The 27,806-nt window shown below is 39.4% G+C and overlaps 1 protein-coding gene across 1 annotated transcript in view; it reads left to right on the plus strand.

Annotated features, from left to right (window-relative positions):
- AGBL1 (ATP/GTP binding protein-like 1) overlaps positions 1-27,806 on the plus strand; it is a 502,451-nt gene that overhangs the window by 200,538 nt on the left and 274,107 nt on the right. Inside the window, exon 16 of the mRNA XM_012643678.1 lies at positions 19,056-19,236. Within this exon, the coding sequence (XP_012499132.1) occupies positions 19,056-19,236 (181 nt within the window). The remainder of the gene's footprint in view (positions 1-19,055; positions 19,237-27,806) is intronic.

Genomic DNA, 27,806 nt, shown 5'->3' on the forward strand with positions numbered 1-27,806 from the left:
CCCGGAGACACGCTGGCAGGTAGGATTTGTAGGACTTCCCTGAGGAAAGACCCACACTCATCTCCTGCTGCGGTCCCCTCCTCTTTCCCTTGGTACAATGGAGACCATAAAAAATATATATAATAATAACCATGGTAGAAAAAAATAGATTGTTATTTCTGAGTGGGAATTTTAAGTTCTGGCATTGCAAAGCCAGGCTTCATGCTTCTCTTTGCCTGTGGACCGACTTTGCACCTAATCGGGGGGCGGGGTCACACGGCCGTGAGTACATACGTTTTTAATATGTACAATACGAATACATAACCCTCTGCATAATACAGCACAGAAAGAGTGGGGCAAATTTCAGAGTTTAAAATACAGTATTGTCATCTTTTTTATAGCTGGAGTCACCTTAATGTGCTGTCTGCCTCACTCAGGCAAACTTTAAAATAATATCATATTTCACAAAACCCTATTAAACTGTCACATAAATTCCCCTTATTTCCTTTTCCCGTCAATGCTGATTACCATGGAAGATATTTCTGTGTCAGTGGAAATTCCTTCCCTTCCTACCAGCCTCCTGGCTTGCTGCTTTCTTTCCTGGGCGCCGGGGGGTCTGTCTCCAGGAGGTGGTCTGCTGGAGAACCCTTCGCCTCTGCAGAGCGGAGGCCGTGCAGTCACCCTGCCACCGTGGTAATCCGTGCAGGTCCACACAGCGCTGAGTAGCTTCAGCTTCCACCCCAGCTATTTTGAGAGAAATGCTGACTTCACAGGGGCTTACAAATAGTTAATCATTATTGAGCATCTCCTATGTGTTTGCAGCTAAGTTCTTCATGCCATCCCCTTTAAATCTTACAACACAGCAAGGTGAGATTATTAATAATATTATCATCGCCACCTCACAGCTGAAGAAATTGAGACTGAACGTCAGTAACTTATTGAGGTCAAGCCACAGATTCAGTGGTAGGGCTAAGGTCTATGGTGACCAGGTGTCCTGGTTTTCCTGGGAGGGAGCATTTCGCTGGATATGGACTTTCACTGCCAAAATCCAGACAGTCCTGGACAAACAGGAGACTCGGTCACCTTAGTTTAGATCTCAGTCCACTTAACTGCCTGAAAACCCTTGTTCTTAACCATTCAGCATACTGCCTTACCTACATAAAGTAGAATATAATATTAATATAATAATATCTCATAAATTAATACAATACCCACTCTTCTCTTTTTCCTATCTTTCTATATTTCTGCGTTGTAGAGAAAACTTTTTAAAGTCAAATTTGCATTCTTCTCATTCAAACGAGATGTGGCCATACCAGTAATTTATTCATTTATTCATTCATTCATTTGATTTACTATAGTCTGAATAATAATAATATAATTCTCCTTAATAATAATGTCAGTAATTATACAGCATAATTAATTACATTTATTGGGCAATTAATGTGTGCTGTATACTTTGCAAAATGCTTTACATGCATTATCATGTTTAATTTTGACAACAATCCAGTGAGATAGAGACCATTATTTTCCCCAGTTTTGCAAATAAGGCCCTGAAGCTCAGAGTCTAGCCATGGAGCACAAACAGCTGAGATTCTAACCCAAATCTGAAGCCGGAGACCTAACTGACGTGAAATATATTGACTGGGACACAGCTTATTTGCCCTATTCCGCAGAGTTTCAGAGCTGTCTTCAAGTGCTTTGCAGCAGAGCAGTCCAATTTTACCCTTGTACTGTGTCTCATTTCAAAAACAACTGTGAGAATTCTAACTTTTCAAAAAGATTCATAGCAGGGTGTTTCAAAATTGAGAGCTCTCGAAGTAAAGTTAAATGATGACTTGATTCATAAAATAGCCATTTACATGCAATCTGTAAGGCCCACCTCTGGCACAATCCCTCGGCATGGCCTAGGGGATTGTTTTAAACCAAAGCACTAGTGGAATGTCATTTGGCTTGTATTAAATGGCTTCCTGGGGACTTTTAAATCCATGTACTGCTCAGAAAAAGCTGATGATCAAAAATTCTCACATAATAGAATACTTCAGACACATAGATAGATACTTTGGCACTTGGTCCCTTCCCTTTCTCCCTCCTTCTACCCTTCCCTGCTTTCTATCCTTCCATCCATTTGTATCTTTGTTTCTTTGGCGTTTGTCTTTCTGTCTCTAAACTGTGAAGGAGAAAAGAAATATCTCATTAACTTCCTCTTAATTTACAAGGCCATTTATGTACATGCATGGCCTAGAAATTTATTTCATTGGGCTCCATCTCTAAAAATTCTTGCTTTTGGTGCCTGCCTGACGCTCAGGGTGACACCTCCCTCACTAGTCTGTTCTTCGAATCCACATTGTTTCTAAAGTGTGTGTGTATACCAGTCACTGTGCTGGTTCCTAATTCCTGGGGAAACAAAAATGAATTAAACACATATACTTAGGGCCATTTAAAAGTCTTTTTAGGTCTGAGGCATTTTAAGAATTGGAGGCCCCATCATATATCATGTTAGACATAATAAAGTGCAATCACATCCCACATTAAATATCTTTTTATCATTGAATTTGAAATAATTGCATGTTTGCTTCTACAATTATTTGGCTGTGGGTGATAATTTATGGGTGGCTGTTACTCTTTTGCCATCCTTGTCTGTAATTGGGAATTCTTGTGAAGTGCAGAAATCTTACCTACAAATTGCTTTCAAAGGCAATGACATTTTTATGAGTATTAAACCTAACAATTAATGAAGTTGACATAATACTCTATTTTTTGGACAATTAAACATTTATGTTAATTTAATATTTTCTTTTCATATTTTGGACCTGATACTTTTTTTTTTTTTTAGGTCTCTGTTATTTTTCTGAATCTTATAAAGCATGTTTGCTCCAGGCACTGTGACTCGGGACCTGAGGAATAAAGGGCCCTCCGTGTTCTTATGCCTTGAGGCTTGTTCCAGCTGGAGACAGATAATAAAATCACAAAGTGCAGGGCAGGGTGACTGACATGATCCATGCTATGGTAGAAACGTGCCAGATGGCATAGGCACGCAGGCTCAGGAACACTTAATTCCGACTCTGAAGGAGATAAGGAGGCCATCCTGGAATGGGTGAAACTTGGGCTGAACTTGAAGTGCAAGGGAGCTGGTTGAGAAGAGAGGGGTGCAAGGGCATTCCTGCAGAAAGAAGGGCCTGTGCAAAGATGAGGAACAGGACAGAGCATATTAAACCAAGCTGTACTGTGGGTGTGCACGGGGGGGTGCCAACAGGACTGTGGCATGGGGTGAACATTCCCCCACTGGGCAGGCAGATCATGAAGGGCCTTGTGCCCCGATAGGAAGTCTTAATTTTATCTTGAGGGCAATGGGGAGCCACTGAATAATTTTGAGGGAATAAGAATGGAGAGGATGGAAAATATCCAAAAAGGTATTTAGGAGGTAGAAATGACAGGACTTGGAAACTCTCTGGATGTGGGGTACCTCTGTGGTGTGGGGTCTGGTGGAGCCTTCCCATTTCTGGAAGAGTCGACTGGAAGGATGGCGACACAGGGCATGTTCCCCACGTCCACTCATGTGCAGGGGAACACTCTTATATGCTGTTGTCTCAGGCCGCTGCTGCCTGACACAGCAGTGCCACAAAGACCCTCAGGAGGGTTTCAGGAAGACAGAAGGAAACATTGCAAAGAGGGGCCCAGAAACAAGTCTTAGATCCTGGAAGCAGTGAGAGACTGTGTATTTGGATCTCCATTCCCCATTTTCAGGCCTGAACGTGCCGCCGATATTCTCAGTGAGGTGCTCTGACCAGACCCACTCCCCATGCACTGTTGGTTCCACAGATCCTAGGAGGTCTTGGCCTGCCAGGGGCTCTTTCTTATTGCCCAGCCATGTGTGAATATACCTAATTCGGAAGGTGAATACATTTAAATGGCTTAAACATAAAAGGCAGGTTGCCAAGCAACTGGGAATCTGAAATACCCGTGTTAGGCTATGTACGTGGAGAGCTGGCAGGCCACCGTTGTAGTCGTTTTGAGTGGAACAGCAGCAATGATAATAATAATAATCCTTGTTCTCTTTTTTTTCCCCTCTGATTCTTTCCCTCACTCCCTCCTGTTGTCTCTTACCGTAAACTAGCAAGTCAACCTTAATTTTAAAACATAATAGCTCTATTTAAACCAACATATGCCCATAACAGCTCTTAATTCTGTTTGGGGAGTAACCAAGCAGCAAAGTTACTTTCCTATTGTTGACTTTGCCCAGTTCCTTGAATACCTCCAGACTTCCCCAAACAACCTATACTATGCCAATCCTTGTAAGAATTAAAATTTCCACATCTCAAAGCAAGGGATGCAGCTATTGCAATTTTCTGGCACGGTTTCAGCTTTAAACGGCTCTGCTCCAGTGTCAGGTGACGACATATGTTTTTGGGCTTCAGACTCTTAACATTTTCTCCTCCTACCTTATTGGTCCTTATGACTCGGGACCATAAATTATTCATCATGCTGTTCTCACTGGGTGGTTTTTCTGCTGTCGAGATGTCAGCTGTCTTAAATAGCTGGAACCGGAGAGGGTTTTGGGGAGGCCTAACATTCCCGAAAGATACTGGGCTGAAGAGAACAATCTCAGTTTGCAAAAAGAATTATCCCATTTGCTTACGTAAAACATTCCATTGCACGAGTTCACTCTTCTGCCCCCTCCCTCTTGTCATCTTTTCCCTGCCCTTCTTCACTGATGTGCGAAGTAGCCTGCAATGACGTTGACCCAGCAGCCCGCTGTAACAGTACAGGGGCAGAAAGTTTGCTTCTGGAAGAAAATCTGTCTTTGGAACCCGGAGCCTGCTCCCCCAGGCACTTTGGGTCCTTTTCTTGCTCAAATACTTTTCTTCAGGCAAATAATATAGGAAAGAGCAGAGCAAGAAACCATACGTGACTTGAGAGCAGAATTATTCACAAGAATGTATTTCAAAGTTTTCTGAAGGAAGTCCATAGCTTTTTCTTTCTTCGGGGTTCCTATCTTTGATGCCTTATCATATGTGTAAACCTGGTGAAGTGGGATGAAGCACAACAGGGTGGGATGTATTGAATGAGTCTTCGTGGAGCAGGAGAAGGTCCCCTCCCATCTCACTGTGGTTATGTTTCTAGAAATCACGGTGATGTTCTGGCTCTGTCAAGATGGTGCGCAGGCGGGAGCTCTGGAAGGGGTTTGCTGGAGCTCTGGCCGTGGCTTTACAAGACATTCATTCAGAAATAGCTGCCAGTGATTGGGCTGCACCCTCAGTGGTCTGGAGGTGCTGGGGAGCCTTCTTGAGAACTCTGAAACTTGAGGGAATCAGGTAATGCCTTCTTCTGCGCAGCAGTAATGCTGGTAGGGGAATCTGGGGGCGAAGGAGCCAGTAACGTGGGATATGAGTGAGGCACAGTTGCAAACATCCCTAGCTGAGATCAGCTGATAGATTGCGGGTGGGAGGCGGGTGCACAGCATCTGTCTGCAATTTTCCTGATGCGATTACACTCTTCTCCCAAGCGACTGCCGTTTCTGTGTGTAGTAAATTTCTCAAACCCAATCCAAATACTTTATTATTATACTGTATATATTATGTATCATTATAGCACAGATGTATTATTTTTTATTTCCAGCATATTATACCCAAATCTCCAGAAAAATCTGTACAGTTTGATGCAGATGAGGAAATGCAGATGAATTTGCTCATATTTATGCAGAATCTAAAATTGTTATTTCAGACTCGATTACACCACTTCCTCTTGGTTATCTGAAAATTGCCCAGGAATAAATTTGCTGATTTTCTTTTCATTTATACCCATTATGCAAGCCCACTTTCTTATAGTTCAGAGACAGAAGGGTACAAAATAAGAAGGCGAGATTACCCTTTGCAAAGAAATATGAGTTTGTAATATTGCAAAATTGGATTGTTTCATGAGAAAGGCTCCAATGAAACAGAATGCTCTGTTTAGGGGCAGGGGAAAGCCTTATTCTCTTATTTATTTTCTGCATCTCGACTGTATTTCATTGGCGTATAATAAACTTTTACTATTCCGCATGGTGAGGGGTTTCAGTTGGAGTCAGTAGGGGGCCTGGTGCTGCAAAGTTCAATACAGTAGCCATGAGCCACATGAGGCTTTTGAGTAACCAAAGCTGGTTAGCCCAAATTGAGATCTGCTCAAGTGTCAAAGACACACCCGACTTCTGACAACTCAGGACAAAAAAAAAAAAAAAAAAGTCTTATCATTTTTCATATGATTACATATTGAAATGGCGATATTTCAGATCTATTGAGTTAAACAAAATTTGTTATTAAAATTAATTTCACTTTTTCAAAGTGTGGCTGGCTGAAAAAATTACTCATGTGGCTCGCACTGTATCTCTGTTGGACAGGGTGAGGTTTGCCACTCAAAGGGGTGATTCGTCAATTTTGGTAGCACCTGGGAGCTGGGTAGAAATGTAGAGTCTCAGGTACCACCCCAGACTCACTAGGACAGAATCTGCATTTCAACAAGCTCTTCAGAGGATTTTCATGCATGTTGCAGTTTGAGAAGCATTGTTTGAGTGGAGGAAAATTTCTATTTTTAATAAAAGGCCCAAATTCTTTCAGTCCCAATAAATACCTATTGGGTTCCCATGAGAAAACTGGGAGCTCTTTAAGGAACGGGGACTCTTTCTAAAACTGCTCGGTGGCCTCAGTGTTTGGTGTGGCCTTTGGCACACAGAAAATCATACTCAATAAATGCTGAATAAGTGAATAGGCACATAATCCTTCTTGCCACCTCATGGATGGAGACTTACTCAGTGGGAGTATAAAGTGACAGATTCTGATGGTGACCACCATGGAGGGCAACTAATTTAAAGCAATGTCTCTACCATGGCATCACTTGGGTATCTGAAGCACAGAGCAATATATTATTGACACAGGCTGGGAACCTAATTGATCTCCCCATCTGGACTTTTAAAACATTTCTCTGGCTGTGGTATGGAAAATTATCTGAAATGGGACAAAAGTCCTAAAGTCCCAAAATTCCCATTTTGGGACAAATTCAATGGTGGTTCTTGATACATGGTATCTTCCTCCTCACACACTCCAGTCTGTCCCCACTTAAATTCTATTTCATTAACTGGCCAAATTTCTTCCATCCAGAGAGGGCTCTGCTCAAATTTCAGCTCCTCAAAGAGCCCTCTTTTCTAAAATGATGACCTCACCTCCTCCCCTGCCACTCTCCCTTGCCTGCCTCTGTTTGATTTTTCTTCACAGTAATTACATGATGCTATTATTTGCCTTCCCCACTAGAAGGTAAACTCCTTGTTGGCTAGGGCTTTGACTCTTTCATTTTTATAGTTTCAGTCCCTATTATAGTGTGTTAACTAAAAAAAAAATTAATTAATGAAGTTTATACTTTGGCCACCTGCTGGGTTGCCATTCCAACAGGTTGGGAATCAGAGCCTTGGTCAGAATCCAGGTTCATGTGCTTCAAAGAAGACAAAAGGCAACAGGATTTTATACTGAGTGGGGTGGTCAAATATACATATTTAACAAGCTATAGGAGGAGTCATGAATATTTATGAAGGGAAATCATATGCATGTAATTGTGCTTTATCTCTTCCATCCTGTCATAGCTGGGAACTCAGTTTTCAGGTGTTTCTGGGGTCCTCTTGGCCGAGAGGGGTCCATATGGTTAGCAGAGGGCATAGGATTTCATTTTCAGTTCACAAGTGCTTGGTCCATCACAAGAGCTCAATACATATTCTTTGAGTGAATGAATGAAAAAACGAGTGAATATGTTGTAACATAACTGGGCACAGAGGAGTTAATTGCAGGAGCTCATTACGGTTAATTACACCCATCTACTTCGGAAGCGTTTTCTGAGTAATACCCATGTGCACAACAGAGAAATAAGGCTCAGGAAGCAGGCAGGGTGGTGGAAGAGACCAAATCTGAAAATGGATTGTAAGGTCACATGGTGAGTTGGATACAGGTGCATGGATGATGTGTCGTGGGACCCAGGGGAAGGGCTATTCTCTCTGCCTGGGGGAGTCAAGAAAAGCTTCAGGGTGAAAGACAATAAGAGTTTGCTGGGCAGAGGAAGTGGGGATGAACAGAAAGGACATGGTGTGTTTCGGGAACAGTAAAGAGCAGAGTGAAGAATATCTGGCCCAGGGATGACAGGAAATGAGAGTAGACAGTTGGGCTGGGGACAGCTGGTGTGTGGCGGGGTAGCTACCAGTGAGGAGACTGAGAGTGCAGACTCTACTACCGTGTATTATGTGGGAGGTTATGCAGTCTGATTTGGGTCTTTATGCTTGTTTTTAGAGCACTTAGACTGCTGTGTGGCTGGTGAGGAAGAGGTTGTAGGCATGCAATGAAGAAGAGGAGAGATGTTTGAGAGAGGAGGAAAGAGAGAGGGTGGTGGGTTGGAGGTCCTGGGCATTCATGGGAAATACATTTTACTTTAAAATTTTCTTCCCTGCCATGTGTATTACTTATAAGTTGGGAAGAAGCTTAAAAGATTTAGGAAAAAGATTTATAGGCAGCCAGTAGGGTGACCATGATCCTTCAGTCAATCTCCATAGCTCATAGCTCATAGCTACAAAGAACTTACGGTCAGCCTTTGCCTCCATGGCTTTCTCCCTGCTGAACACAACAACCCCCAGTGAAGTGGGTGTGTGCATCAGAATCTCCTTTTCTGCCCCTCTGCCAATGCATGATTGCCCCTGCCCCCAGTTTTTGGTGAAATCTAAGCAAACTCTTTATCAAAACAAGTCAGAGCTTCTCGGGCTCCTTGTCATTTGGGGTAACAGAGGTCACACTTCAGGCTTTGGGAGAAAGGCAGAGTTCAGAGTTTTAGGAGGGGCAGGTCTGGGGCTACTTCTTGCCACTGGAGGAGGGTAGAGGTGAAGATGAGCGATTTCTGGTGAACCTAGGATTTTACCTCAGCATTGGCAGCAACCATGAAGCAAAACAGTTTGGAAACTATTAATACAATCTGGTCAATCTCTTATTCTGATGGTAATAGGTCATTAAATATGAAATATCCAATTTCAAATCAAATGTGTAGTTTATTATATCTCAAACAAGAAGCAATATAATTAATCAGAGTATGCGCCTAAACTATCAGCACAATTTTGCCATCTTTACCAGTAGATTGCTTATGCCAGCCTCGAAGAAGCCTGGAGAACAGTGGTGATGAAATCTCTAAAGGTGTTTTCCACAGCTTGTTGAGAATTGAATATTTTTCCTTGCAAGAAGTGGTACACAGCCTGGAAGAAAGTGGTAGTCAGTTGATGCAAGATCTGGTGAATACAGTGGATGACAGAGAGTTTCCAAGTCTAGCTTCTGTAGTTTGAGCAGCATTGTTTTTTGCCACATATGGTCTTGTAAGGGGATTGGCTTGTCTCTATTGACAAATCTCGGCTGCTTAATAGCAAGCATCCTCATCATTTTGTCCCATTGGTTGCAGGAGACATCCACTGTAATTGATTGACCAGGTTTCATGAAGCTCTAGTGGATAATACCGGTGATGGACCACCAAACAGATACCAATAGATTTTTTTGATGAATATTTGGTTTTGGATTGTGTTTTGGCACTTCATCTTCACCACTGTGCTGAACACTTGCGATTGTTAAAAAGAATCCATCTTTCATTACAAGTAACAATACGGTGTAGAAATGGTTTGCATTCATGTTGTGACAGCAAAGAAAGGCAAGCTTTGAGAAGATTTCTCTTCTGAAGTTCATTTAATTCATGTGGAGCCCACCTATCCAGCTTCTTTACCTTGCCAATTTGTTTCAAGTGGTCCAATATTGTTGGATTAGTAATGTCAAACCTTACTGCTTATTCATGCCTAGGTTGAGATGGATTTGCTTCCATTACGGCTTTCAGTTCATCATTATCCACCTTGGTCTCAGATCACTCATGTGGCTCATTTTCAAGGTTAAAATCACCAGAATGGACCTTCTGAAACCATCGACGTACTGTGTATTCATTAGCTGCATCCTTGCCAAATACTTTCTTGATATTTCAAGCTGTCTGTGCTGCATTGGTTCCACAACAGAATTCATATTCAAAGATAAGACAAATTTTTGACTTACCTATGGTTTCACAAAAATTGCTCTAAAAAAATTTTTAAAAGATAATCACAAGCCAAAATGTATGTTTGGAAGAATTAGGATGTCCCTTCACAAACAAACAAACAAAACCAAAAAACAAGAAGAGTCAAAGTGAAATGTCAGAGAAATCAACTGTCAAACTTAGTACTTAAGGAAATCAGACATTTCATACTTAATAACCTAATTTATGGGTCAGAAAGATCACTGTTTAAGAGTTTGTAAAAGAGGGCATAGGAGCCAACAGACCCTGCTCCTCTGGGAAGGATCTGTGCCCTAGCAGGAGAGATCCAGCCCACACTTGATTGTTCAGCAGCTGGTTATTAGCAGTGATTACCCACACTTGCTATTTTTTTCTGCTGCCACCAGACTTTTGACCAGTTCCCCCTTATTAGCACTTGCATCTGAATATTGGACAAAGAGAAAAGAGAGATGAAGCTCCATGTAATTTTGCTTCCTTTTAGCAGCTCTATTAAAAGAATTCAGAAGAATATAATAGAACTAAAAGGGATTGAAACCATTGGCTAAAAAGTTTGATTTTCATCTATAATATTTCACATCACCATTGATAATCATTGAATTTAGCGCTACAAAGAACTAAGAGAGTCTTACTTTATAGGTCAGGGGCTGAGATTTCAAAAGATTTTAATTTCCCCAAATCCATTCAATTAATAAGAGGCAGAGCCAAACCTCAGACTCAAGTTTTCTGATTCATAATTTATATGGTTCTTGTTTTTCCCTCAGTATATCATGTTTTATCTCAATATTTATTTCAGCCTTCCTCCTAAATGTATACACACAGAATAATACATTATAAAATGAATACTGGATTTTGATTTGGAACACCTAAGTTTTTCTCTTGCTTTCTCTCCTTTCTAGCCTTATAAACAAGAGTGTGATACCTGTCTTGCTTCTTCACAGATTCACTTCCAGTACTGAAGGAATAATGTAGGTTAAGGTGCCTTCTCAGCTGCAAGGTGCTATCAAAATGTCATGAATATGATTACATACAATCCCACACATGTTGACAGGGCAGGCTCAAATTATTTGTTAATCCATCAGGTATCTATTGGTTGTAATAACATTGCATGGATTTAAAGGACTCTTTTTATTTCATAGGATTGAGGAAATTCTGCCTAAGACATTAGAACTGTCTCAGGATTAAGTAATGTAACCTTTGGAGAGAAAGAAATACTTCATTATTTGCAGGTGTTAGGATTTTTCTCCCTGGAAATATCAAGGGAAGCAACAGAAAAGATAACAACAACAACAACAAAAAAGAATGTAAGAAAGTTTAAGAACTTGGAAATGCCAGTGAAAGCTTTCTTCCTTTAAAAAAAAAATGTAAAAAGAACACATACAACAGAAAAACAAAAATACACATTTCTATTTCTGCAAAACGAAGAGACAAATTTCTAGATTCTTTTAAGGGCTGTTAAAAGCAGCCAAGTTCTTGAAGGATTTCAGTGGAAGAAACATGGAGAGAAGTGGAAAATGGAGAGTTCATCTGCAGATGTGATGTGTTTTCATGCCCAGCAAAAATATTTTTCAAAACTGAAGATAAAATGAGTCCATTTTCGGACAAAGAGTGAGTGTACATGGCTTAGCAGATCCATACTAGAAGAAATATGAAAGGGTAGTTTTTAGGCAAGAGAAAAATGAAAGCTGATGGAAGTTTTCAGATGCAGTAAGGAGTGAAGAGTAATTAAAAGGGTAAATATGTGATTTAATCTAAATCGATATTGACTTTATAACACAATAAATATAATGTCTCATGGATTTTAAGATACATAGTGGGAACTAAAATATAGTAAATTATATAGATCAAAGATGCATTTTGTAATCTCTAAGGTAACTGACTAAAAAGAACAAAAGAATATACCACTATTAAGCTAGTAGAGGGAAAAATACCCAATAAATCAATTAAGGTTAAGACAGGAAAAAGAATCATACAATAGTTAGGACAAATGGAGAACAAATAATAAAATGATAGCATTAAACCCACATAAATCATTAATTACATCAAATGTAAATTGACCAAATGCTCCAATAAAAAGAAAATTAAAGAATATCAGAGTAAATAAAATACAATATTCAACCATATGGTGCATCAAGAGACAAATACTTCTTGAAAATTGATGGAAAGATTGAAAGTAAAGGGATGAAAAAAGATATCTACTATAAATACTAACCAAAAGAAAGCCAGCATAGCCATATTACTACATACAAAGGAGACTTTCAGGCAAAATGCCTTAGGAGAAAAGGAGAGATACCTCATAATGATAAAAAAAAGTTCAGTTAATCAGAGAAATATAATAATTTTAAATCTGCATACAGTTAATAACATAGCATAAAACAAATAAGAATTGACATTAGAAGGCAAAGTAGACAAATCCACAATCATCTTTGCAGATTTTAAATATATTCCTTTCAGTAATTCATAGAACAAGCAGACATAATATAGAAAATATGAACAACATGCCTAACGAATTTGGCCTAATTGGTATACATGGAACATTGCACCCAACAATATTCTTTGATCATAGCAGCTTTATTCCTGATAGCCCTAAACTGGAAATAACTCAAATGCGTATCAACAGACGAAAGGACAAATTGTGGCATAGCCATTGCTATGTGGTACACTGGACTTTAACTCAGTGATTAGAAGGGACAAATTATGGATTCATTCAACAACATGGATGACTCCCAAAAGTATTATGCTAAGTTAAAGAAGCCAGACAAAGAGGTATATACTGTATGATCCAATTATTATGGAATTCCAGAAAAGAAAACATTGTAGTGGCAAAAAGCAGATCAGTGGGTTGTCAGAGGCTGGGGGTGGGGTGAAGGGATTGCCAGCAGAGGGGAATGAAGGGAATTTGGGGGATGATAATGATGTTATATGATGATCACATGACACTGTATACATGTGTCAAAATTCATTGAATTATACCATTAAAATTAGTGAAAATTTATGTAAATTATACCAAAATAAAGCTAATACAAAAGATGGAAATATATTTTCATATTGATATGGAAAGATCTCCAATATATATTGGTAAATAAAAAATGTGCAGTGAATAAAATGAGCATAGCATGCTCCCTTTTGTGGGAAACATTAGTATAATATACCCTACACAGGCATACACATTTTCCCACTGCACCTCTTTTCACAAGAATTTTCTCTTTCACTGCCACTTCCTTTTCCCCCCTTGTTCCTGTCTCCTTCCTTCCTCACTCCGTTGCCCTTCCATCAGGTTTTCATGCACTCTCTCCTAGGTTTGCTGGTCTTCGTGTTAGCTGACCTCACCTTGAAATCACAATCTGCTCTGCTGGCCATTCTTCTACCCTTTAACCCCCTTCTCTAACTCTTCAGCTTCAACAAGAAGCCCCATCCCATCACACCTTTGCATACTGATTTTCCACGGTCCTTCCACAGCTTACAAGATTATTCTCCAGCTCCTTAGCATGTGCTACTGAGGCCTGCAGAAGCAGGTGCAAACTTAGCTTTGTGGCTTCACTCCCCCTCTTGCCTTCCAAATAGCTAGTGCTTCAGTCATGTAAAATCACTTCACCCTCCCTCAGGTACTATATATTTTATGACCTTAGTAGCTTGCAAATAGATCTATAATACTTAGGCTTTTCTACTGCTTCCCTCCTTTCTTTTCTTTACCTGGCAAATGCTCAAACTGGACGCACTAGATCAAATGTTCCCACTTATAGGAAAATTCATATTTTTACTCTTCCTTACCTATGGTGTCCTATTTGAAAACTCATTGCTTTTATGAACCTTGACATATGATTATTATTTGCTAAAGAGACAAACATTCCAGATAGGGATAAAGAAGACATAAAAATTACTCAGATGACCTCTACTTGCAGGTACATCTCTATGTAAAGATACCTTTGACTAAATGTCACAACTACACACAAATGGGAACCTTATATGATGCAACTCTCTTTCCTATTTCTTTTTTCACTCACCATTATGTCACAGATACTTTCTTGTATCAACAGAAAAAAGACCTATGTGTCATTTTTAATGGCTGCATAATATTCTGTTTTATGTATCATTTCCTTAACTAGCTTCCTGTCAATGCACATTTAAGTCATTCTCAGTTGCTTGTGTTGTGTGTTAATGACTATTCCACTGTGCTTGCTTGTGGAAATGTCCTGACAAATGTCCCTGATCATATTGGATCGTAATTATCTGTATGCCTGTCTTTTCCACTAACTATTATTATTTCCCTGAGGGCAAAAACCATTATTTCTCTTGGAATCTGTAGAACCCTGCAGAGTGGCCGTGGGAGCTTAATATATATTGTTGAAGGAAAGAAGGAATAAATGAATGGATGTTTATATAGTTGGGTACACATGTATATCATCACACATGTCTTCAGTTTTTACTCAACTTTTCATTGGCCTAAAGGCCTGATATCTCTTAGGTATTATTCAATCCCCTACTTGTTCCTAACATCTCTTTACAGATGTCATTACTCCTGACATAAATTCAATAGGTAGATTTAAGAATTAGGATGTGGCCAAACCATGACTCCTCCATAGACTGTGGTGGTCTCTGGAAGAGATATCATAAATTCCAGAGGAAAAAAAAATAGAAATACCCGACGGTTTTTTCCTGGCCCTAAGCAAAAATGAGTTACTAAGACTGAGATTGTCAATTACAAGAAAAAACACATTCCTGTGAGTTGTATACTATTTACAGCTGTTGTCCATTATGGGTTCTCTGGAGTACCATTTGCTGTTACAACTGAATGGTTCCATAAGTTTAACTCACCAATATGACTACAAAGTTGTCTTAAATCACGGAAGGGAAGAGAGGAAAACCAACTAAAAATGGCTAAAATGCTGCTTATGTCTTCACAAGAATCCACAATTTTCCCCATTTGCTTCACCAGGATGCTAGAACAGCCTGTTAGGTCTTGTGGTGTCTTACAATGTAGTAGATTATGAACCTGACTCTCCGAAGGAAAGAAACACGGTGTTACAGCTTGCATTTGTCTTACTGACTAATGCACTGCATTGTACTGGGCACATCAGGCTATGGAGGCCAACTGGCCCAGACAATGAGAGTGTTCAGTTAGTGTCAAAATTTACAAGCACTTAAGCTATTTTTTTGTTTCTTCTTGCTAGGCTGGAAGCACTTACGATTGTTGTCCAATATACTGCAAATGAACATAGTTCAAAAATCACAAAGAGATTGATATGGAATTATAGAACCGAAAATAGGATACTGATTGGGTACAAATTCATCAAGCCTCTTTATTTCTAAACAAGCTTTTCACTGGCGTGCCAACACAGCTTGCTTTGGAAGAGTGAAATTGACTGTGAGCAAATGATGTAGTGGGAAAGTTGACCTCCAGTTAATTTCAATTGCGCTCAGCTGGCTAACTGTATATCTCTTTCCCCCAACATGCTATTTAGCGTTTCGGTTACTGAGCCATTAATCTTACATGCAGAACACCTAATCTGCCATGGAATAAATACTTGTGTGCCCCGAAAATTCACGTTGAAATCTTAGTCCCCAAAGCGATAATATCTGAAGGTGTGGACTTTGGGATTTGTTTAGGGTATGAGGGTGGTGCCCTCATAAATGGGATCAGTGCCTTTATAAAAGAGTCTTGAGGGAGCTTGGATGTTCCTTCCACATGTGAGGAGACAGTGAAAGGCAGCCAACTAAGAGTCAGAAAGTGGGCCCACACCAGACTCACGATCCCCTGGCACCTTAATCATGGACTTCTCAGCCTCCAAAACTGTATGAAATAAATTTATGTTGATTGTAAGCCTCCCAGTCTATGGTATTCTGTTAGAACAGCCCCAACACACTCAGACAAATCCATTGCTCAATTTCTCCAAAAACTTCCATAACCAATCTCAGGTTGAAAATGATGGGGCTGGAATTTGAACCCTGGCAATGTGGCTCATAAGGTTGTTCTCTAATTCACTACGTCATGCTGTCTCTGATTGGGTGAAGATATTACCTACAATAATTTCAGAATTCTTTTTCTAAAGCACAGTCTTTGGCATATCTTTCCCCTGGTGAAAAACCATCATCGACTCCCCATTTTAAAAAAAATAGTGGTTCTCAACTCTTCTTTTCCGAAACATATTAATATATGTCAAATATCATTCTCATTACAACTCTTTCATTCTTTTCTCCTCAATCTAGAAAGCACACCTAAATGCCTGTCATTCAGGGTAATATTATTACAGGGATGACTTTAAACCTGATCTTATATCCACATTAGACTTGAATGTAACAGGATGTAACAGAGACATGATCACAATGGTCTAGCCAAATATTAGTTTATGGTTCTCAAATATCCAGAAGTCTTGAAGAAGCCAGTGAAGGTGTGGTGTAGCTGCTTAAGGAATCTCTCAAAAGCCCTGGCTCTTTCTATCATTTATGGTCACTATTCTTAGCATGTGACTTTGATTTTCACATCTAGGTGCAGGTGCAAACAGGAAGAAAGGCAAAAGACAAGACATAAAAACCAAGTAGGCATTTGCCAGGTGTAACTATCTCCTTTAATTAGTTTTTCATTAAAGACTAACCCTCTGCTCACATTTATCTCTCACTGGGCATAACTGTGTCAAACGCCACTTCTATCTATAAGAGGATCCATGAAGCTGAGTATTTTCATCTAGACAAATTCCTTCCCCCACAAAATCAGGACTCTGCTAATAATAAAGAAGAAGAGAAGGGCTGTTGGACAGGCTACCAGTATTTTGTGCCATGTGTAGAATATCATGAGCAAACATTCACTCTTTCATGGTATCTGCTTCTGCGATAGTCTCTGTTACTGGTCACGGGACACCAGAGAGATGCTGACTCCATGGTTGAGAACAGGATAAAGTCCAAATCCCTAAACAAAGCACATAAGAAGGGATCCTACCAGTTTGATACCAGCCTACTTTTCTAAATTTGTATTACACCATCTCTAACTCTTGGCTTCAGCAACACATAACTTTATTTTTGAATGCATTGGCTTCGCCTGTGTGCTTCTTGCATGTGTCGTTGTCTTTGCTTATAAGGCCCTTTCACCTTCTCTATCAGGTAAATAACACTTATTCTGCAAGACCCAGTTCAATACCAGTTATGTCTCTGGAAATGTCTTTACTTCTCTCAGATCTATTTTTTTCATATGTGCCTTATATACACCTCCATTAGCTCACTTGTCATTATTTGCTTACATATTTGTCATTATTGACAAATGCTATGGCCTCTTGGAGAACAAGGGCTCTAATGTATTCAACTTGTTCTACTTAGTGCTTTCTGTAGTTACTGGAATATGTTCAAGACACCTGCTTAAGGGAAAACATAGCTGAATTTTATCTCCAATGTGTAGATGACTCACAAGGAGCTGGAGTGACCCGCTCTCACCATAGTTAGTAAAAATGCACTGATTTACACTCCTTAAATCTAGGCCTCAGTGGATTAATGGCTGCCAGCAGAAATATGGAAGAGAAAGATAGTGTGGGGATTTTTTTTGGTTTTAGTTGATGATAATACAATTTAGTAATTTAAAGGTTTATTTCCTTATCTTCTATCACCTGTTCTTTAGCTTTATAACTGAGAATTATGTTTTTTTTCTTTCTTTGTGCACAATTTGAGATGCAGTTTGTACCCTCAAATAGGCTACTGTTATTTAGATTCCACATGATAGTGAGATCATGCAGTGTTTGTGCTTTTGTGTCTGGCTTATTTCTCTCAGTATAATGTCCTCCTGGCTCATTTGTGTTGCTGTAAATGACAGGAATTCATTCTGTTTTATGCTTGAATAGGGCTCTATCTATCTATCTTTCTATCTATATCTATCATTAGATATCTGTCTATCTATCTATCTGACATCTCACATCTTCTTCTTAGTCCATTTATCTGTAGATGGGCATTTAGGTTGATTCCACATCTTGCCTATTGGGAATAACATGGAAATTTCAAGAAACAGGATCAGGGTGCCTGCAATAAATATGGGAGTGCAGATGTCTCCTCAATATACTGGTTTTATTTCTTTTGGATAAATGCCCAGTAGTGGGATTGCTGGATCATATTATTTGAGGAACTTCCATATTGAGTAGAATAGTGGTTAACAGAGGTTAGGGAGTATAGGGGAAGGAAGGAACGGGAGAGGTACAAAGTTACAGTTAGACAGGAGGAATAAGTTCTGATGTTCTATTAATGTTACCAGTAAGGGTGACTATAGCAGACAACAATGTAGTGTACATTTCAATATAGCTAGAAGAGAAGATTTTGAATGTTATCATATAAAAAATGATAAATGTTTAAAGTGATGGATATGGTAATTACCTTGACTTGATCATTATACAATGTATATATGCATTGAAACATCACATTGTATGCCACAAATATACATTAAATAATAGAATAGTCTACTGTTTAAGGGAAGAAAAGGCATATTTTGACTCACAGTGATTTGAATGATATGGAAAGAAATTACTAGTTTATTAACCTTTAGGCTTAGTGGCTGGGGTATTTATACTTAGCAAATATTTAGTACTTGTTATTAGAGTAAGTTTAGGAGCAATAAGGAATTGGATGAGGATACAAAAGGAAAAGATAGGGGAAAAAACCCACAAAATTGGACAAGGGATTATGGTAGACATGATGAATTCCTGGTGTGATACCATATCCTTCTCCTTTCTTCCCTGGGTGTATGAGAACAGACATCACTAATCAATCAAAGCACATTTTCCACCTCAGCCCAGACATGGCCTCAGAATACATCTCTTAAAGCCTTGAGCTTTAGCTTGATACTCTCTGGAGTCTTGCAGACCATGGAGGCAGGTGGAAAATGGGTAAATGTAGGTCAGATATGTATAAGAAATAATCAACATACTTAGAACTTCATGCCAGCCAGGTGTACATCTGGTCCCCCAGAGACTATCTTAATGGCAATGGGAAGTGTATTTAGGTTTCATTGTCTCATGTCCCTTTTTCTACAGGACATCGTCCATATCAGGTGATCACTGCCCGAGTTCATCCAGGAGAGAGCAATGCCAGTTGGGTGATGAAGGGGGCCTTGGAGTTCCTGGTTAGCAGTGATCCTGTGGCAAGGCTTTTGAGGGAAAACTTCATTTTCAAGATCATCCCCATGCTCAACCCAGATGGTGTCATCAACGGCAAGTATGTCAGGCGCCTGGCCAAACCTAGTCTGCATTTATGTTGCCATGGTGACACTTTGGCATTTCACCCAATGGGCGTGATTGGAGAGGCCTTCGTATTCTAGCAAGAATAAATTCTTTTGAGTTCCTGTTTGGTACAAATAACAGTGTATTTTCCATATATATTGATGCAAGTCTCACGGTTTCTTTGAATAGAAAGTTAAGGCATCATAGGAAATTAATGCCAGAGGAAATAATCTAGTCCAGCACTCTCCTTTTATAAAGAAGGAAATTGGCGTCCACGGTAATCAAATGACTTGCCCAAGTCACCTGGTGGGTTAGTGGCAAAGTCAGGGCTCCAACTGTGATGTCTTCACAGTTAAGACCAATGCTTATATTTACTTATTAATATTTACTGCAGAGAAATCTTGATTACAGTTATATTTTACTGGATTCTGGATACAGCTATAATAAGTGTGTCACCCTAGCTAAATGGAATGTTGGCTAAAAAAGAGACGGTTGGGGTAGTTCTTCTCTTTACCCAGTCTCTACATGCCCCTTTGGAATGTATGGGCAAAAAGATGCCTGTGTCTGATGAGGTCTTTTGGAAAGGGTCAGCATTCTCAGAGTATGGCAGCTGAGGCTCAGATGTCAGATGAAGCACCCAAGGTCACATGGCCTGTATGTGGGAGAAGCAGGATTAACATTGACAAACACTTGTTTCTTTGTGGACAAAGAACAAAGCCCCTTTCTATGGTAACAGATGATTCTTTTTAATATAGAAACAGACATTGTACCCTTTGGGGGAAAAAAAACAGAATACAAGATAAAGTGAAAATATTAAAAGAAAAAATAATTTGAAAAGCTACAAATGAAAAATATATTTACAATTTAAAAAATCAGTATTAAAGAAGAAAAACACAAGTTTAGAAAACTGAGGAAATAGAGCAATATTAAAATGGTAAAGTGGATGAGATGATAAAATGAGAAAGATAAAGAAATGCTAAAAAGCAAAAAAAAAAACTTCAAAGAGATTAAAGTGACTTAAATAAGAATGATTTTAGAAAGATGAAATTGTAATGATTTCTTTGAGGAAGAAATTAAATGTTAAACAGCTGAGAGTAGACTAGCTTCAAAGGCTAAGCACAAAACAAAGATAGATAAGTTAAAAAGGCTAAAAATGTAAAGATGATAAAATATAAAAAGAGAAACAGCATAAATTTCAAATGATGAAATATGGTAAACTATGCTAAATGAAAGCAAATCAAAGCTACAGACTGCAAGAATAAAATTTTAATAGACACACACATGCAAAAAAAGGAAAGATAAGTGAGGCACCCATGTGCCTAACAGGTCAGGTCGTTCTAGCTCAGCAGTTCCCAGACTCCATTTTTTTTTTCCTCATGGAGCTTGTTTTAGGGCAGAGAAGACTGGGCACAGAGTAGAGTCCCTTCCCTTTCTCTATAGCGACTGGTTGTCCTCTAAGCACATGGGAAAACTGGAAGGCCGAGTCCTTCATGAAGAAGCATCACTCAGATGTCTGACAGCACTTAGGGTTTTCTAAACTCTCAAGCTGGCCAAGGCCCCAAAGCAGTGTTCTCTTTTGGTCAGTCAGAACTCAGCTGGCTCCTGCCATGTGCTCCTTAACTCCAGACAGAAGCTCTGGGACGTCAATGACCAGCTCCCCCCTGCTTGAGCAGCCAATGATTTTACTAGCAAGCTTTCTCATCCTAAATGGATGGAAGACAGCTATGCAAGCCATCTTGGGGGACATGATCCCATTTCAACATTTTCTCATCCAAGTTAGCTGAAGTCTCTCCTTCCATGGAACGGTCTGGGGTCTGACAGAGAATGGAAGGAGCATCTGGTCTGGAGTCACAAGTCTAGTTTGGAATTCTGGCTCCCCCCTGCCCTGCTCAGTTTTCTCTTCTTTTGGAAGAGCAAGACAATGTGCTTCATGTTGACCTTTCTGGAAAAAGGTCTCGTAAGCCCAAGGCAATATTCAAGCTCAGGGATTAAGTATTGTTGTTTCTTGCATTTACAATGCTCACACTTCCAAACTGGGGGGGCTTGATCCAGGCCTCTGGTGTAAAGGTTAATGTGGTCTCAGTCCTGAGTCTCCTCCAAGCCTGGACACACATTATTCCCAGCTCACAGCTGGTTGCTCTGGGCTCCCGAATGGCAGGCCAGCTTCTTCTCAATGACACTGGCATTCATCATCATTACCATTATTTATTATGACTAAAATTACCCTTTACATTTATATAGCATCTCTCATCATGGAGCTCAAGGCACTTGGATCACCCAAACAATTTTGGCTGAAAGGGACTTGGAAATCACAGTGTTATTCTATGGGTAGGAAAATCCACAGGTCATAGCATATCATTATGAAAAGACTTGAGCCTGCCTAGATGCATAACATCTCACAATAAAAGGGCTTAAAAGTTTCAGCACCTGAGCCCTCCTTTGAACATACCTAACACATGGTTTATCTAACTTCCACTCAAACTATTTCTGTGGTTGACATTCCATTTCAGGGTGTGCTCATTCCTTTGTGTATAATTAGGTAGATTTGTGTTTTATTGTGTTTTGGTCTTTGCCCTGTGAGCTTCACCCATTTTAGGCATGCTTCCCTTGGGCAAATTCCCTTTAGATATTCATGGATAAAATCTAACCCTCCTTGCACAAACCCGAACTTCCCCATGCAAAGTCTATCACAGCTTGATGCAGTTCACCTAAACATTGTTTATGTGATATTGTTTCTGATGTTCTCATCTTTATTGATTTTCTCTGAACATACTCTTACTAATAGGCTTCTTAAAGGTGATAGAACTGCCCTGGGTGTCGTCTGACCAGAAAAAAGGCAATCCTTGCGTAATGATTAGAGAACCCAAACCTAAAATTGGCACTTAACCTACTAGACTGTACTTTTCTTTCACAAGTAATCATGGGCCTCCATGGAGCTTGCAAGAATCTGTGAAAGTAGAGTAGTTCCTTTCCATGGTGGTGGTGAGGAAACCTCTGAAGATGTCTGGGAGGTTTTAATAACAGTGGTCACGGGGACAAAGCCAGGATTTTCCAGCAAAATATAGTGGATCTTGCCAAGCCAAGGATCTCTTAGCAACACATTTCTGAACAGGAAAACAAAATACAAAGATGGATGGTTACGGTAAGTTCCAAAAGAAACAAATTGCTGTCTTATTGGCCTGGTAGTATTGAATTGGGGTGAGTTCTAACTAAATCAGAAGGACTGATTCAGTGGTTCCTTGATTCTTTTATATTTTTATTTTTATTTATTTATTTTTTTTGAGACAGGGTCTCACTCTGTCATCTGGGGCTAGAGTGCAGTGGTGTCATCATAGCTCACTGAAACCTCAGTCTCCTCAGCTGATCCTCCTGCCTCAGCCTCCTGAGTAGCTGGGACTACAGGTGCACACCAACATGCCTGGATAATTTTTCTATTTTTTTTTTTTTTTGTAGAGACAGGGCCTTTCTCTTGCTAAGGCTGGTCTTAAACTCCTGGCCTCAAGTGATCCTCCCTACTCAGCCTCCCAAAGTGCTAGTATCACAGGCATGAACCACTGCACTTGGCCCCTTGACTCTTATATTCTTCCCAAGGTGGAGTTAAATATAATAGGGAGTCAACAAATTGCATTAGATCAGAGGTAATAATGATGGCTTGATTAGAGTGGGAAGTGAGGAGATTGTAGGTGGTACCTATACCACTTTAATGGCAGCCATAATGTGTAAACAGGGACAGGGAGAGGGATGGAAGAAGTCAAACATGATTCCCAATTTTCAAATTTTAGTTGTTGGGTGGTAATGACAAAATAATTTTTATCAAGTCAACACAGAGCCTAACAATTTAGTTATAGGAGAATCAGAGAATATCGATTCTTAGAGTATGTATAACTCTACAAACTTAATTACCTCCTTCCAAGGCCATTGCAGAACAGAAGCAAACAGCAATAAAGAGCAAAGCGCGAATTACAAATAGACACACCAAGGTATTAAGAAGTAATAGCTGAATGCACTAGAGGAGACAAATCAAACTGCAAAAATCAGATAAAAAATCTTGACAATTTAACAATGTGGGACCATTTAAAGTGTGTGCCAATAGTCTTTTACTCCACTGTGGGTTGTGAAGGCTTTACTCTACTGAAATAAGAGTACTTATAAAGTTTATCTAAAAAAAATTATTCAGCACTTTATATGGGCTAAGAAAGTATTTAGTTCTTTCACATATATTGTCTTATTTAATCATCACCATGGCCCAACAAATATAGGTCTTCTATGCAATTTAGGAAAACTAATTTAGGAAAACTAATAATTTATAGGAAAATTTAAGCACACAGGGGTTCAGGTCTTGGGTGCAGTTTAAATAGCTCATGTTACAGAGCCAGGGCTAGAACTCATCTCTATCCCCATCACTTGGCTGTGAAGATTTAAGGGAAATAGAATGAAAGAATCTTAAAATGTTCTAGCTTGGCAGGTTCTTGTATATTATTTAGTACCAGTGCTTCAAATCATAAGGAAACTGAGACCAAACAGGTAAGACGAGTTTTCCAAGATCATACCAAGTTCAAGGCAGAAATGGCAAGGGAAATTGTCCAGATAATTCAGACACACATGCACATATATGCACACACGTATGTACCCATGTTCAAGGTTATATAACAAGCTCGTGACAGAGCTGGGATTTGAACCCAGTCTGTCTAGCTCTAAAACCCTTGTTCAGTTTAGTCTACCAGCTGTTCCTAATCTCAGGTGGAGACACAAATAGAGACTTTTGGTGGAACCTTTAGGGTTTTCCAGATATAAGATTATATCATCAGCAAACAGAGATAGTTTGACCTTCTCTTTCCTGATTTGGATACCCTTTACTTCTTTCTCTTGCCTGATTTCTCTGACTAGGATTTCCAGCACTAGTCAGAGAAGTTGTGTTGAATAGAAGTGGTGACATTGGGCACCCTTGTCTTGTTCCAGTTCTCAGCGGGCATACTTTCAACTTTCCCCCATTCAGTATGATGTTGGTCATAGGTTTTTCATATATGGCTTTTATAATTTTAAGGTATGTTCCTTCTATGAGTAGTTTTTTGAGGACTTTTATTGTGAAATGGTGCTGGATTTTGTGAAATGCTTTTTCTGCATAGATTGGAATGATCATATGGTCTTTGTTTTTGCTTCTGTCATTGTGGTGAATCCCTTTTTTTGATTTGCATATGTTGAACCATCCTTGTATCCCTGGGATGAAACCTACTTAGATCTACTTTTTAATGTATTTTAAGCCTCTTCCATATAATAACATGTAGTAGTGGTTCTTAGACTTTTGGATTTCACAGATCAGTGTATTTCAATAGAGGACTTATTAATAAGTACATCGTTTTTAAAAATTTGAACAAGTAAGAATAGAAGATCCTCTCTGAGCTCCCAAACAACAGACTGGTGAGAAATTCTACCTCAATTGCTGCTTAGGCTGCCTTCCCACCTAGATGGGATTATACAAATAACCCAGGAGCATATGATGCCGAATCTAGAGATCACAGCAATGTGCATACTTGCTATTTGAACTATGATAATTGTTGCCTGTGATGGCTTCTATGTGGGCAGGGAGCAGTGTACAGTCATTGAGTGGATTGGTTATTCCTGTTGTCAATCATCGTGAATAATGAAAACTCTGTAACAGGACAAGATGCCTGAAAAATGGAATTACTAGGTCCTAGGAGCTTGAGGGGCTCCATGAGGCTGGAGTTTGGAACTCTGAGAAAGGGGACTGACCTGGCTGGGGCTTCAGTGCACCAGAGGGCACAGCCTAGGGGGTGGATGGGTCTAGAGTGGCCTGTATCCAAATGGTAAGGGAACTATTTAGGTCTCTCTTGCTGCTGGTACCTTTAAGGGTGTGCAGCAATGTTGGTTCCATGAATGCTCAAGAAGCAGGGATTGACTCACTGGCCTGTAGCTGTTCTAGCTTCCTTAACTGGAACTGGAAATCAGAAAGGGGATCTTTTTCTTTCCTTTCTCCTCTCCTCTCCTCTCCTTTCTCTCTCTAATGCCTCTCATTGGCAGAAGCTACAGGCAAGTCAACTGGCAAGGGAGTCTGAGCCCTGTAGTTTGCAGAGGTTTGACAATAGATGAAAATAAGCACAAAGCATCTATTAACTAAGTGCCTGACATGCACTATCATGGTGCTTAGAACTGTGTGTATGTGACTTCTTTGTTTTGAAAAAACAAAATGATTTTATTGTTCTAATGGAAAAAAATGACACATCATTATTATAAACAATTCAACATGTATAGAGAAACTTAAAGAAGAAATTCAAAAGCACCCGAATTCAAGACTATTGCATTACATAATTCCAAGAGGCATCATTCACATTATAATCTATTATAATCACATAGTGCCTCTAGAATTTTGTGACATGGAGACTCTTCTGAATCAACCTGCCCAGAGAAAAACGCAAGTTGGAGGAGATCCATTAGTCATTTGTTTGAAAATTGACAGCTTTAATTATATCAACTATTTCCTCAAGTATATTTCTATATCATACCTATTTTAATTTTCATGAGATAATAAATTTTGTAGTATAATTTATAAACTAACAAAATCTTCCTAAGGCAAAGAATACAAATGGTATCATCAGTAATTAATTTAAACAATTCTCCATTATAAACAATAGAAGGATGAATAGTCTTGTAATATTCTTAGTAAATTTTTCTGGTCATTTCCTTAAGATAAATTTTCAAAAGTAGTCAGCTAAACCCAATGTTATATGTATTTTATATTTGATGCATATTATTGCCAGATTACTCTCCTTAGAAAATTCACAGAATATATTCCTAATAACAATGGCTAAAAGTGCCTGGTCCCCATACCCTTGTTAATACTGCACATTATCAACCTTTTTTATTTTTTGTCAATCTGATAGGATAAACACATGATTTCAATTTTTTAAATTTCTATGACTTCTAATTATTTTAACTACTTGAAAAAGTAAATATTTCACTCCCATTTTGTAGACTAAAAAAAAAAAAACCTGAGGCAAAAGGAGATTGAGTGACATACTCAAGGTCAGTCACATATGCAGTAAATTTCCAAGTTAGAAATTAAACTCAAGTTTGTCTGGTTGCAAAGCTTCTATTTCTTCCACTAGGCTATACTGCCCCACTATGTCAACACTTCCAGACAATCATCTTGGTGACTCTCCTCTTGAATGTTTCTAGCATGGAACTTGGGAAGTAGTAGGTGCCTAATATGTTTGTAAAGTCTAACTCCGAGTGCACCTGTTCTTTCTAAAATCTCTTAAAATGTGGCCCTCCAGGTAAGGTCATTCCAGATCAGAGAAAGGACGCTAAAATGTTTTACTATAGGTTATACCAGAAGGTAAAGTTTATGTCCTATCCATTTGAGGCATGACTTTTGTTGAACCTTGTGGGCATCATAATTATTTAGCATTGTTCATTTCTTTGCCCTCCTTTTAGTCATTACTTAACTGTTTTAAAAGAAATGCAGACACATCAAGGAGACTGGTTTTAAGTCTGGGCAGTCTCCCAGTCTCCCAGACCCTTTTAATAGGCAGTGGGTCTGTGGACCTTCTGAAGCTTAGAGGATTTATTCTCTTAAAACTCTTGGATCATGTTGGAAAATGACTCCATAGATTTGCTGGTCCATATTTGGCTTCCAAAGCGCAAGTTCTCTGTATGCCTGTGGGTGTGAGTTCTACAGTGTTCCCTGGACAAAGCAAGCGTGGAGGACAAAGGCTCCTCTGCTGGATGAAGAGGGAGGGGCAGGAAGAAGGAGGGGAAATCAGCAAAGGCACAGGAAGACTGGCCGTTGGGTGGTCAACCTCCCAGTGTCTCTCTGTTTCTTTCTTTCTCTCTTTCTTTCTCTTTTTCTCTCAATCTCTCTGTCTGTTTTTGTCTCTCTGTCTCTTTATCTTTTTCTCTCTCGGGAACACAGCAAGGCATTGTGTTCCCCTCCCTGAAGGCTATAGATGATCACAAGCTGAAGGATATATAGGAGAAAGTTCTGCATGTTCTGTGGGCTCTGGGAAGATGAGTTGATTCTGTCCATATTTTCTGTAGAAATGAGGCTAATGGTGCTGATGGCATGACATGAGATCATACTCCCCATGGAACTCTAATTCCAAGGTTTCACCTCCAAACTTCTCCTTTCAGAGAAAGGCCAAGGCAGTCCAAACCTCCTGCTGTGGCATCCCTCTGTGAAATGTTTGCTTATCCAAAAATTATAATCTCTTAGCAGTTAATGCTTCATCTATGTCAGCCACCTGTTTCTTCAATATGGAACTCAGTGGCTCTTCCTGGGTACTGACCAAAGAGCTTAAACTTGCAATTGTGTTTAATTCCTCACTTTTTAATTTAGATTGCTCTACTATTTTGTACTGTTTGGAATGGAGCACAGTTATTAGTAGATGGACATTTTTGTTTTATTTGTTTTTAAGAAAAATTTAAGATTTTTTAGACATGGAGCAAAGGTTGAGGGTTTGAATGAAAATGTCAATCTGTGTTCTGGTTCTACCCTGTTTGCACATCTCTGTGTCAAGACACTCTCAGGGAAGTTGGGCAAAGGGCGTT

The sequence above is a fragment of the Propithecus coquereli genome, unplaced genomic scaffold (genome assembly GCF_000956105.1).
Source record: "Propithecus coquereli isolate 6110/MARCELLA unplaced genomic scaffold, Pcoq_1.0 Scaffold20, whole genome shotgun sequence".
Classification (NCBI taxonomy): domain Eukaryota; kingdom Metazoa; phylum Chordata; class Mammalia; order Primates; family Indriidae; genus Propithecus; species Propithecus coquereli.